The sequence below is a fragment of the Octopus bimaculoides genome, chromosome 2 (genome assembly GCF_001194135.2).
Source record: "Octopus bimaculoides isolate UCB-OBI-ISO-001 chromosome 2, ASM119413v2, whole genome shotgun sequence".
NCBI classification, from domain to species: Eukaryota; Metazoa; Mollusca; class Cephalopoda; order Octopoda; family Octopodidae; genus Octopus; species Octopus bimaculoides.
The window spans coordinates 7,733,612-7,746,703 of NC_068982.1; the positions used below are offsets into that span (position 1 = coordinate 7,733,612).

The 13,092-nt window shown below is 35.9% G+C and overlaps 1 protein-coding gene across 1 annotated transcript in view; it reads right to left on the reverse strand.

The window, feature by feature from the left end:
* Window positions 1-13,092, reverse strand: part of LOC106867629 (SCO-spondin) — a 36,955-nt gene that overhangs the window by 14,622 nt on the left and 9,241 nt on the right. Inside the window, exons 5-9 of the mRNA XM_052975458.1 lie at window positions 10,341-10,508; window positions 7,513-7,762; window positions 7,338-7,384; window positions 4,759-4,834; window positions 4,440-4,589 (exon numbers count right to left, since the gene is read on the reverse strand). Coding sequence (XP_052831418.1) covers window positions 4,440-4,589; window positions 4,759-4,834; window positions 7,338-7,384; window positions 7,513-7,762; window positions 10,341-10,508 — 691 coding nt within the window. The remainder of the gene's footprint in view (window positions 1-4,439; window positions 4,590-4,758; window positions 4,835-7,337; window positions 7,385-7,512; window positions 7,763-10,340; window positions 10,509-13,092) is intronic.

Below are 13,092 nucleotides of genomic sequence, written 5' to 3' on the forward strand. Positions count from 1 at the left end.
ATGCCACCGGAACATGAGCCAGTCAGCGGGCACTGGCCACAGCTGCAATTTTGGTTTTACTTGACTCACCAGGTCTTTTCAAGTATATCATATCACCCGATGCCTCAAGGGTCCTCTTAAATGGGTCGGACATGCAACACTGGCATCAGCCACGGCTGCGATCTCACGTTAGTTGCTGGGTCTTCTCAATCACAGCATATCTCCAAAAGTCTCAGTCTCCTATTCATGAGTTCTTAACGGTTAATTAAACTAATAACAGTAATGTAATTACATTAATTAGATTGCTTATAGCCAATTCCTACAACAAAATTGGAGTAGAACCGAAGTATTAAAAAATTAGGTGCAAATTATTCTCAGTTAAATAAATACAATGTGAACCAAATTTAAAGTTAGGAAACATTGTCACCATATCAAGCCACAAGTACTTTCTAAAGCTCTTTTTTTTTTACCAAAATAGAAAAAGAAGGGGCCTACAAATTAAAAATATGTCAGTTGACAGAAAGTTTAAAGGAATGAATACTATAGCCCAGGGTAAAACAAGATGATAGTGGGGAGTTCCATAGAGTAGCAGTTTGAGGAATAAAAGCACTTATTACTAACAGGACGCTCAACAAAGAAACAATGTGTTTGGGAAGAGAAATGAGTGATATATATTTCTTTATTACACATAAGGGGCTAAACATAGAGGAGACAAACATGGACAGACAAAGGGATTAAGTCGATTACATTGACCCCAGTGCGTAACTGGTACTTTATTTATCAACCCCGTAAGGATGAAAGGCAAAGTCGACCTTGGCAGAATTTGAACTCAGAACGTAACAGCAGACGAAATATTGCTAAGCATTTCACCCGGCACACTAACGTTTCTGCCAACTCGCCGCTCAAAGGCGGAGAGCTGGCAGAAATGAGTGATGTATTTAAAGGTCTTAACAGAGGATACTAAACCAGAAAATTCATCAGAGCAGTGACCCCCATGGAAATACTTCTAAAAAAGACACAGCAAAGATACATTTCAATAATGAACCAAAGATTCCAACCTCGTAGAAAGAAGAAGACCTATCATGTTAACTTCATTTGGAATTTGATGAAGCAAGTTAGGACGCCCAGAAGAGTTCCCAAAAGGACAGCAAAATTCAATGCAAAGCCAATTGGTGGATTTATAGAGATATAAGATATTTTCAGAGATAAGAAATCTGCAAGCTGGAAGAAAGTTCTCCCCTTCTTGGCAGTCAACATCTCGAAAGACTGAACATACTTGTTCTAAGAGAGATCTTTTGGTCAAAGTCAAACCAAGATGTTGGATACTGTAGCTTTCTAGAATATCATCCCTTCCTATAATGATTACCAAAAGCTTTGTCTTGCCAGCATTAAAAGTTACCAGCCAGTTGCTAACCAATTCCACGACCATGCAAACATTCACCTTAAGAAAGAAAGCTTGGTCAAGGCAGTTAGTTTTAACCGGCTGCTGGCCATCTAGGACCACCTTGATTAGTCAATTTGAAAGAAATGACTTTATGTTAAGAACAGGCCCAGACAGATGACGGCTTCTGAGCTTAGAGATTAGACCAGGATGCCACACTCTCAACCGCCTTTGAAATATCAAAAGAGATAGCCCTAACTTCAACAGAAGAGCTAAGTGAATGATAGAAATGTTTAGCTATGACAGTAAGAACATTAGCAGTAGACCCAGATGCATGAAAACTATATTGAAAATCAGGGAAAAGATCGAAAGAGTCAAAGTGTTTGAACAAAGTCACCTTAACAATAGACCTTAACAAAAGACATTGATAACCACAGGAAGAAGACTTCATCATCATCATCGTTGTTTAACGTCCGCTTTCCATGCTAGTATGGGTTGGACGATTTGACTGAGGACTGGTGCAACCAGATGGCTACACCAGGCTCCAATCTGATTTGGCAGAGTTTCTCCGGCTGGATGCCCTTCCTAACGCCAACCACTCCGAGAGTGTAGTGGGTGCTTTTACGTGCCACTGGCATGAAGGCCAGTCAGGCGGTACTGGCAACAACCACGCTCAAAATGGTGTATTTTATGTGCCACCTGCGCAGGAGTCAGTTCAGCAGCACTGGCAACGATCTCGCTCGAATCTCCTTACACGTGCCATCTGGCACAAGTGCCAGGAAGGCGATGACGGGCACAGGTGCCATGACGGTTTCGCTTTCGCTTGCCCCAATAGGTCTTCACAAGCCAAGTATCATTTCCAATGAAGGAGACAACGTTGGCATGGGTGCCAGTCATCGAATTTAATTCGATTTCCATTTCACTTGCCTGAACAGGTCTTCGCAAGCGGAGTTTAGTGTCCAATGAAGGAAGGTATGTATAAGTGGGCTGGCTGAGGCCTTCAATTTAGGTCTCATTTGGCTTGCCGGGTCTTCTCACGCACAGCATATTTCCAAAGGTCTCGTTCAGAAGTCATCGCCTCAGTGAGGCATAATGTTCAAAGGTCGTGCCTCACCACCTCATTCCAGGTCTTCCTGGGCCTACCTCTTCCACAGGTTCCCTCAACTGCTAGACTTATAGGATGATAATTGTGCAAGTCTGATATTTCCCGACCAGACAAAAGTTGTTCAACAATCCCAAAAGAAGTGGGGATAGTTCAGGGTTACATCACTGGAAAACAAGTGGTATGACACCAGGACTAGAAACCCTGGTTGGATCCGGTTTCACAATCATAGCTGCAACCCTTTTCACTGTTACATGAAAGAGTCCTCACTCAGGCAGCAGATGATCTGTGTCATCTACAATAGAATTAGCAGACAGCTACCAAGCAAACAGCTCAGCTCTGTCCTTCAAAGTCAAAAGAACTTCTGGCCTATGATAAAGAGAAGGAGCAGACGATCTACCCTTGTTGAGAACATTGTTGTAAATTCCCTAGAAGTCCTGAGATTCAAGTTTTTGTGAAGCAAGATGGTCATTAGTGTACTGGATGTACACAAACTTTGCAACATTCATGACTCTCCTGTACTCATTGTGAGCAGTTCAAGAATTCTGCTTGCTCTCATTAATCTTCTCCCACTGATGAACAGGGAAGAAATTATTCTTGTGAAGAAGAGCTGCTAAACATGCAGAAGGGAACCAAGAAGAGCAAAGCCTCATCTGCAATTTGCAAGACGGAATGATAAACAAAATGCCAGCTTGAATCTACAGAGCAAACCCAAACGCACACTCCTTGAGTTCAAACAACTCATTCCACGGAGGACCTTGGAGGAAATCTCTGAAGCTGTCAAGTAACACCATTCAGAGCTGGACAACGTTCTGTAAAAAGGGGAAACATCAACTAACTTCTTGCTAAGAGCAATATCCAGCCATACAATGCCATAATCGGAATTACCAAGTGGAGACAAGGAGGAAGTCTTACAAATAGCAGGATTGGAGGACAGAAAAAATCAGTAAAGTTGGAGTTAGACCATCACAATCAGGAAAGCAAATGAGGTCAACTGTTTAAGTGAGTCTCTGAGAAACAGGAAAATTGAAGACGTTGATACCAGCAGCATCAGTACCTGGAGAATGTTTAAGCGATGCTGAATAATCAAATTAAAATCACCAAATACAAATACAATGAATGAAGGGTGGAGAGAAAGAACAGTGTCAAAACTTGTTGAGAAGATTTATAATAGAGCAGTTCTGAGACAAATGAAAGTGATAAAGAAAATGCAAATATGAATTTGAATGGAAAAAGGAGTGTCAGGAGTGACAACCTGCCAGTCTTTCATACATGGGTAGGAGAGACTGGCAGGTTGTCACAAATGTAAACTGTGAGACTATGCTTAGAGGTAAAAGAATTTGTAGGGTTGGAAAATGACTGTAAATGCTGAATTCACTCTCCAAAATTGAAGTTTGGTAGTGAATCATCATCACATGTCATCTGGTCACAAACACATCATATAGCGACAATAGAATGCTGTATCACCAACAATAATGTGATTTCTCTAAGACATCACCCAATAATTTATCAAGTCCATTTACACATTTCTCAATGCATATTGCTGTTATGACTTCTCTCCCTCATGTTATGCCTCCATCGTTGATGGGTAGATTTCCCAGTACAAAAGAATAAGAGAATAGTTTCAACCAAACAAAAAGCATCAATTAACCTTTACAAACTTAATGCTTATACCTCAATTAACACTTTCATTAAAATAATATTCAAAATATATATATAAAGATTAACCTTTTAGCATTCAGATTATTGTCAACTGTAACATTTATTCATATTGGTTTGAATTAATTATGCATTATCTCATAGATTTGCGATTTCAGTGATGTGACTGATTTATTTTTGGGGAGGACATTGTAGGACAAGTGTGAAATGACAGATCTGATTGGTTTGAACATAAAACAGGAAGAATATTTGAGCCAGATATGACCAGTTTAAATGTTAAAGAGTTAAACAATTTACATGAATTTTCAATTTTCTTACCAAATCTCGCAGGCAGATTCCCGGATGATGTCATCATTATTATAGCCAAGATCATTTACTATGCAATCAAACGGACAATTTCCCAAGGTACATGTTTCATTTTGAATTAAATATTCACTACTGCATCTATTTCCTGAAGTTAACAATTTTCTGAAATTGGAAAAGAATACAATCCATATTTCTTGTATTTCAAAGCATCATTCTAAAATGTATTTATCTCTAAATAATGTCCAGACTTAATTTCACACTCAGGTAAGATTAATTATTTAGTGCTCCTCAAGTTAATCTAAAATTAAAATTAGTCAAACTTGAACCTCACCTGTATCGATGCTTCACACCTACTCCACATGTCTGACTGCAGGATCCCCAGCTTGTCCATTCAGCATATTTACAACCTAATAACATATATATACATAAATAATTAATATATTAGACTAATAGGTATACGTCTATTAGTGTGTTTAAATGTTGAGTAGAGCACCAGCACAGTTTAGGCCAGGGGTTTTCAAACTTTTTGACTTGCGAACCCCTTTATATTTCAGGCTTTACCTTATGAACGCTTATGAAATTTATACATAAATATTTGCTTAAAATAACATATATTTTTACATTTATTTATTTAACAGTATTTAACAAATAGGTTTATGGTCAATTAAAAGATTTCGATTAAAAAACATATATAAAATCAAATTGCCCATAAAAAGTATTTGCTGTCCACGGACCCCCTGTCTTGTCCTTGCGGACCCCCTGTGGCCCGCGGACCACAGTTTGAAAACCCCTGGTTTAGGCTACCTCCTGTCTTCCACAGTCATGGTACACTTCTGTTGGATCTACTTCAGGAACTCTGCAGTGACAGTTAGGGTAATTTTATTAATTAAGTCACAAGAAGATGGATTTGGTATTAAACTTTAATATATCTGTGTGTTTGTGTGTGTGTGTGTGTGTGTGTGTGTGTGTGTGTGTGTGTGTAGCTGTCTGTCTGTCTGTCACTATGTATATGTATATACACAAAACTGTTTAAGTTTTTATTTTCCTGTTTTTCCTATTTTTTCTTCTTTTCATCTTCTACTTTCTTTTTCCTCTAGGCAGTTATGAAAGCGAAGACTGATTAGGTCATTTTATCTAAATAGGAATGCTAGATTTCCACATTCATATCTGAATGTTTTTGCGTTTCTGCAGTCTTGTTTGCATTTTATTCATTCCCTAACTAGATGGGCATATAACAACATGGCAGCTGACACTCAAGATCTTTAATGAGATATAACTTTATTGATGTACCTGATGAGATCCAGACTGCAAAATCAATGCAACACAACACGTTGAACAGAGTCCCATACATAAACGACAATAGCAGGACAGGTTGAAACGAACATTGTACAGAATAAAGATTAATATCAAATCCATCTTCACGTTACTTAATTAATAAAATATATATATGTGTGTATATGTATATCATCATCATCACCATCCTTTAATATCCACTTTCCATGCTGACATGGGTTGGATGGTTTGACTAAGGACTGGCAAGCCAGGAGGCTGAACCGGGCTCCAATCTGATTTGGCAAGGTTTCTACAGCTGGATGCCCAACCACTCCAAGAATGTAGTGGGTGCTTTGTACATGACACCAGTATGGGAGCCAGTCAGGTAGCACTGGCATTGGCCATGCTTGAATGGAGCTTTTTACGTGCCAGTCAGGTGGTACTGACATTGGCCACACTCGAATGGTGTTTTTTACATGCCACCAGCACAATATATATTAATATAATATATGTATATAAATACACTCATGTATTTATATACATATACAATCACAAAAACATTCCCAGACCAGGTGGCACATTGTATTCTTGAGCAAAACACTTCATTTCATTGTTCCTGTCTGCTCAGCTGTAAATGGGTAACACTGATGAAATAGCCTTCTGATCCAGCAAAGTGGCATCGTTCAAAAGCTAAAGGTGAAGTGCCTTATAACCAATGATGTATAACAACACCCAACATGATATAATATATGCATGAAAATATACACCAGTGTGTGTGTTAATTTTTTTTTTTTCATTTCTGTTAAAAACAGAGATATGAAATATTTTCAAAGTAGTTTCTAAATCTGTGAGAATAATATAATTCTTTCAAACAATATATAAAACCCAATTTATATTTAAAACTGTTTGCCATTTCACCTGAAATTTAGAATAAAGTTTCAACAAAGCAGTTTCAATAGTTTCATTAACCTTTTTGATACCAACAAACCTTACTTGCAATTCATGTTCCTAACAATAGCTTAATGATAACTAAGTTATTTTACTAAATTCTTTGTTATATTTAAAATTGATTGAATTGAAAGAAACACAAAAGCATCTCAATAGAAATATGGTAACAAAGGGGTTAAACCAAGAAGTGTTATTCAATAGACAGGTCTTTCAGAAACTTGAGCAAATGCAATTAAAGAAGGCAGTGGGGACCCTTATAAAAGAAAACATCAAGAACCACTGCTTTTGCCTATTTTCTCATAAACAATGCTTAAAAAGATACCAGTCTCTTATTATTTATCTGATAAATACCATTGACAGTTAAGAGAGTATTTAGGAGAACATGAGCATTACCAAGCACACAATTTTTTTTTTTACAAACTACTTTTAAGTGTCAAAATGCACAGAAATATTTTCAATTGACTTCTCTGTCAAAAGTCTATTCCCAATTGACTTCTCACCAACAGGTTAGAATCAAATCTTAAACCCGAAAATAATCAGCATGCAAAAAAACACAGATACACCAACACAAATGCGAACTTCTTTTAATTCTCCACTTCTCAAATAAAAATTGTAAATGAATATTAAAAATTTAGCATATATTTATTCATGCAAATACAAACAAAACAAAACAATAATCATTTTACTTACAGTTCTTCGTTATGTTGAGGCATTCAATGGTACCATTAGAACAAAAGCTAAAACATTAAATACAAAATTTAAAGTTAGTAATATCAATTGGAGCATTAATTTCAAACTATTTTAACAAAAATTCAAACAAAAATTAATAAATTAGTAAATAGAAAAAATGTGTCCAAATTCCTACCATTTCTGACAAGAGAATTGAGACTTTGCTTCAAAGTTTTCCAGAATTGATGTTCCATCTTTGTCATGACAGAAACACTTGCTAATCTCAACACAGTGACCATTTTCTTCAAGGAATCCAGAAGGACATCTACATCCAGGTATACAAGTGTCAGACTGCTGGCATATATTTTCCCCAATTTTGTGCTCCATGCATGTCATTGGACAAGCATTTGCACAATCAGACCAAACTTTTCCATCTTTACAAGTTTCTAAAATTTAAAAAAATATATATATATATATATATATATATATATGAATATACTGAAAAGAATCAATCTTAAAATTTTTATTGAACTCTACATACAATAAAAAACCAAGACAAAGAATTTAAATATGTATGCTTGCCCTTTCTGTCGCCAACCCTCACGTTTCCAAGCGAGGTAATAAACATTCAGTCTATCAAACAACAAATAGAACTGGAAGCAAACAACTTTTTATTTACAAACATCATACAACATATCAAAACAAATGGAGAAGCTTGGGTATCTTTCACAGAGTACTGCAATCAAACAATACTGTCAGGATGCCATTGCTTGCAAATACATGGCAAATACATCGGAATACAAACTTATTCCAGAACATATACACATTCACACAAAGGGGCTTCTTTCATTCATTTACTCATTTATACATACATGTATATATGTTTGAGAATTTAAGAGAAAACTGAGTAAATTTACAATTAACATTAATTATTATTGATTACTCCTTTACTTTAAAACTATTACAGTTTATAAATTTCAAAATAAGAAATGTGGGATGGAGAGTTGGTGAAGAAGTCACAGGATGTGTGACAAAAGATTCAAGACAAAAGACACAAAGAATAATAATAAAGCTGAAGTTAAGAACGAATATAAAGTGTGTGTGTTTATTTGGCAAAAAAAAAAATGACCGTCCCAAAATATAACTATTTGTTTCAACAGACGATTCCACATTAGGAATTTTGCAAAATAAATATATAAATATGATATTGTCTTTGTTTCTTTAAAATTATTGTATTTTATTCACTTAATTCATTAAATAAGACCTATTATTTTACATCATTATGAAACCATCATGGAGTCACTTCATCTGCAAGAAACCACAGCATTATTTCCCTTTGATGACAATCTCTTCTAAACAGTAACAATGAACAAACAACAAAAATACCTTAACATGATACAAATACAAAAACCAAGAACACGTTTTTAAAATACTAACAGCACATTTTTAAATCGTTATTAACAAAAATTAACATGGTTCAATACAAACATGAATAACATTAACAACAGCAACACAAAATGTACTTCTTAATTACATAGAAAATAACACCTTTGAAAACGGTGGTTATAATGCTATTCACCATAAGTTCTAGCATGCACTGGATTTCAGTAAGAATTGTCTCAAGCCCAATTGGAGAACAACGGTCCCAGGCAGTTTGGACAGGGACAGCTCCCTAGTTAAGGATATAAATAGTCCAAATATACTTTAAATTTTCCTCTGAAGCCAGAAAAATATGGGATCAGATAGATCAAATAACTGTCTTATGCCTAATATGTGTTATAAGGTTAAACATATGAATGTCAAGCTTAGCAATTATCATTCACAGCACCTCCTATGATCCTAATAGAAAATGTAATTCTTATTCTAGCCATACCATTCACTGCAACAGCAATAGTAGGATGCATACATTACATAAGTGTGACATTTTTAAGGTTTAACTTCCTGTTTTTATAATAGTCATATCAAGGTGACCATATCAAGGTAATCAAGCTCAATGCAATTTCTGTAGTAAAGAATCTAGTGAGATTTTTAAAGGGAAATTTCCAGTTTTCTGAACCACCAGAAGGAAGTTACCACCTCTTGCAGACATTGCATTTTCAATTTCTTTTCTTTTCTTTTCTTTAACCTTAGATCTATATGTTCTACCTGCGTTATGCATTTTTACTTATTTTTTACTCACCTACTTTAGCAAGGCCTTCTAATTCTTAGACTCTACCCAAAGCATAGTCCATTATTGCACCTTATAACAGTTATAATGGATTATGCTATGATTTAGTTAAACATTTGTGACCATTCTGTTCACAAATATGATTCATAAAGTATACAAAATAATACATAAAAGTATAAAATATCACTTTAAACATTTTAAAATGTAATTCCTGTCTTGGAACATCATATATATATATATATATATATATATATATATACCATTTGAATTTTATACAGCAAGAAAAACAAGATAGCCAAATAACTGAGGTTGACTTTATTTTCATCCACAATGGATCAATAAATAAAATGCCAATCAAGTAAGTTATTTTAAAGTTGTTGGACTATTGATTCTATATAACTCTCAGATCTTATTGCTATCATAGTGTTGTGTCTCTGAATAAATCTGCTGTAATTATGTTTGCACCAGCTTCCCTGACTGAGAGTATCTCTCCTACTACACAAATGAGTGGTTATAAGTAACAAGGATATTCCCTATAAAAAGTACTGTCCCAACAAATTAATCAACCCACAACCCGTTAGCATTTAAAGCAGCCATATCCAGCCAAAATATTCTACCCATTCTATGTTCCAATGGGCTAAATCCAGTTTCTCACATCTGCCCTAATATCATTCTGAAAATAAACAATCACATCATTGAAATCTCAAAGCTACAAGATTATGTGAATAGAAAAGCATTACATTTAACAGGAAACCTGAATGGTAAAGGTTTAAAATCATAATTAATAGAAATTATTAATGAAATTTCAAAATAAAATTGAAATTTGATTACAAACTTCATAAAACAAGGAACATTACCATTGCCTTCACACATAGCTGTCACACATGCTTGGAGTTGAACTGCTTCCCCAATACAGTCTTCATTTAACAAACCATAATTGCAAATTCTTTGCCGTTTTTGAGAACCAACACCACAAGTGGCAGAGCACTCACTCCACGAATTCCAAGTAGACCAAGATGGTTTACCTAATTAAAGATATATAGGTATATATATATTACAAGAAATAACTATCGTAATAACAAAATTTACAAAAAAAAGAAAATTGGACAATATTTATTAGGATCAAAGCTGAAACTAATTTTAAACCTTCACTGAAATAATCCTTTCTACTAAAGGCACAAGGCCTGAATTTTGTGGGGAGGGGGTAAGTCAATTACATCGACCCCATTACTCAACTAGTACTTAATTTATCAACCCCGAAAGGATGAAAGGCAAACTCAGCCTCGGCAGAATTTGAATTCAGAAAGTAGCGACAGGCGAAATACCACTAAACATTTTGCCCAGTGTCCTAATGATTCTGCCAGCTCACCACCATTTTTAAAATAGGATTCAAGTTTTGCTACAAGGGCAGCCATTTTGAAGGCAGGGATTAGTTGATTACATCAACCCCAGTGTTTCACTGGTACTTAATTTATCAACCCCGAAAGGATGAAAAGCAAAGTCGACCATGGCGGAATTTGAACTCCGAACATAATAATGATGGGCAAAAAACACTACTAAGCATTTAACAATTCAGCCAGCTCGCCACTGACCGTCAATGAAATAATGATTTGATGAAGTAGGTCTTCCAGTTGCAACTGTGTCTAGCTAAAGATACATTTTTTGTAATGGTTTATTATATTGGCATAAGGTTACAGTCTTTTTATACGGAGAAGGAGAGTATAGGTAACTGGATCAACCCAAGCAGTATATGGAATTTTAACTTTCTTGTAAGAGAAGACAAAGCAATACTAAAGTGAATTGAAATCAATGTAAGATGGTGGAAAGTAGAATCATCAGAACACTGGTCAGAATGCCTCAATAATCATTCTGGTTCTCTATACTATGAGTTCAAATCTCACTGATATCAACTTTTCTATAATACCCTCGATATAAATAAATAAAGCACCAGTCAAGAACAGGGCTTGTTTCTTCTCTCCCAAACTTTTACACACACACAGAATTGGCTACAGTGAAGGGACTAAAAAAGGCAGCCTTCATATGAGAGCTCATTAATCCTTTCATCACTATTCCATAGACTTAAGGCACAAAAAGGACCCTTAATGCAGAAAGACAACTAAATACAGCTTGGTATTTTTCCTAACCCACTGTTTTTCACACTTCTACAAACCTACTGCCCTTTCATTGATTAAATAACATGTATCACCATACAGAAGTCAGTTAGGATTAAATAATGGTTTTATTTTAAATTTTACTCCAAGAAGAGAGTTTTCATTCATAACTTTTACAGGTCCCAACAGAAAGACAAATTGCAGTGTTTTCAATGTTGTAGTTACCAGTTACTGAAATGATTTTTGAGTATTCATAAAACCTATTTAAAACTCTTTTTACATGATGTATGCTAATCTTATGTGAACCAGACCCTAAATATACTATAACTCTTAACTCTTTTACTTGTTTCAGTCATCTGACTGCGGCCATGCTGGAGCACCGCCTTTAGTCAAACAAACTGACCCCAAGACTTATTTTTTGTAAGCCTAGTACTTATTCTATGGGTCTCTTTTTACCAAACAGCTAAGTTACGGGGACGTAAACACACCAGCATTGGTTGTCAAGTGATGTTGGGGGGACAAACACAGACACACAAACATATACACACACAAACATCATCATCATCATCATCATCATCGTCGTCGTTTAATGTCCGCTTTCCATGCTAGCATGGGTTGGACGATTTGACTGAGGACTGGTGAAACCGGATGGCTACACCACGCTCCAATCTGATTTGGCAGAGTTTCTACAGCTGGATGCCCTTCCTAACGCCAACCACTCAGAGAGTGTAGTGGGTGCTTTTACGTGCCACAGGCACGATATATATACATACATATATATATATATACATACATAAAAAAAATTGTAGTGAAAAAGACTGATAGAACGGTTGGTCTATTACTGGTATTTAGTCACCATTTTTGGGAAAGTTATGTGAACTTTTCAAGTTGGGCTGTACAGATCAGAAGGACTGTATGGACGAATCAACGTCAGGGGTCACCAATTGTATGGGACGACCGACGTCGGGGTCACCAATTGTAAGGGACGACTGTGTGAACATGCTCGCATTGGCTGTACAGATCAGAAGAGCTGTATGAACGAATCAACGTCGGGGGTCACCAGTTGTAAGGGACGACCGACGTCGGGGGCACCAATTGTAAGGGACAACCGTGTGAACTCATAAAAGGAGAAATGGTGACGAATGAAAAAAAACGGAGGACTCCTTTTATTTGAACGTGTCACACGGTCGAACATACAAATATATATTGATGGATGATATACATGATATGTTATGCGACGATAACATAGATGACCAGTATTGAAAGACCACAACCGTATTAGATGAATAACAGATATATTTATTGTAGCGTTAAAGATGTATGTCTGTGTGAGAGTGTGAATGCGACATATAAGAACATAATCAAAGACAGGCCGTCATACAAAGAAAAGTGTGTATGTGAGTGATACATGTGTGAGTTATTACAGCAGATAGAAAGAGTCAGTAAATGACACGTGAGCAATTATACCAGATCGTTAGTACACTATAGGAAAAGTTCT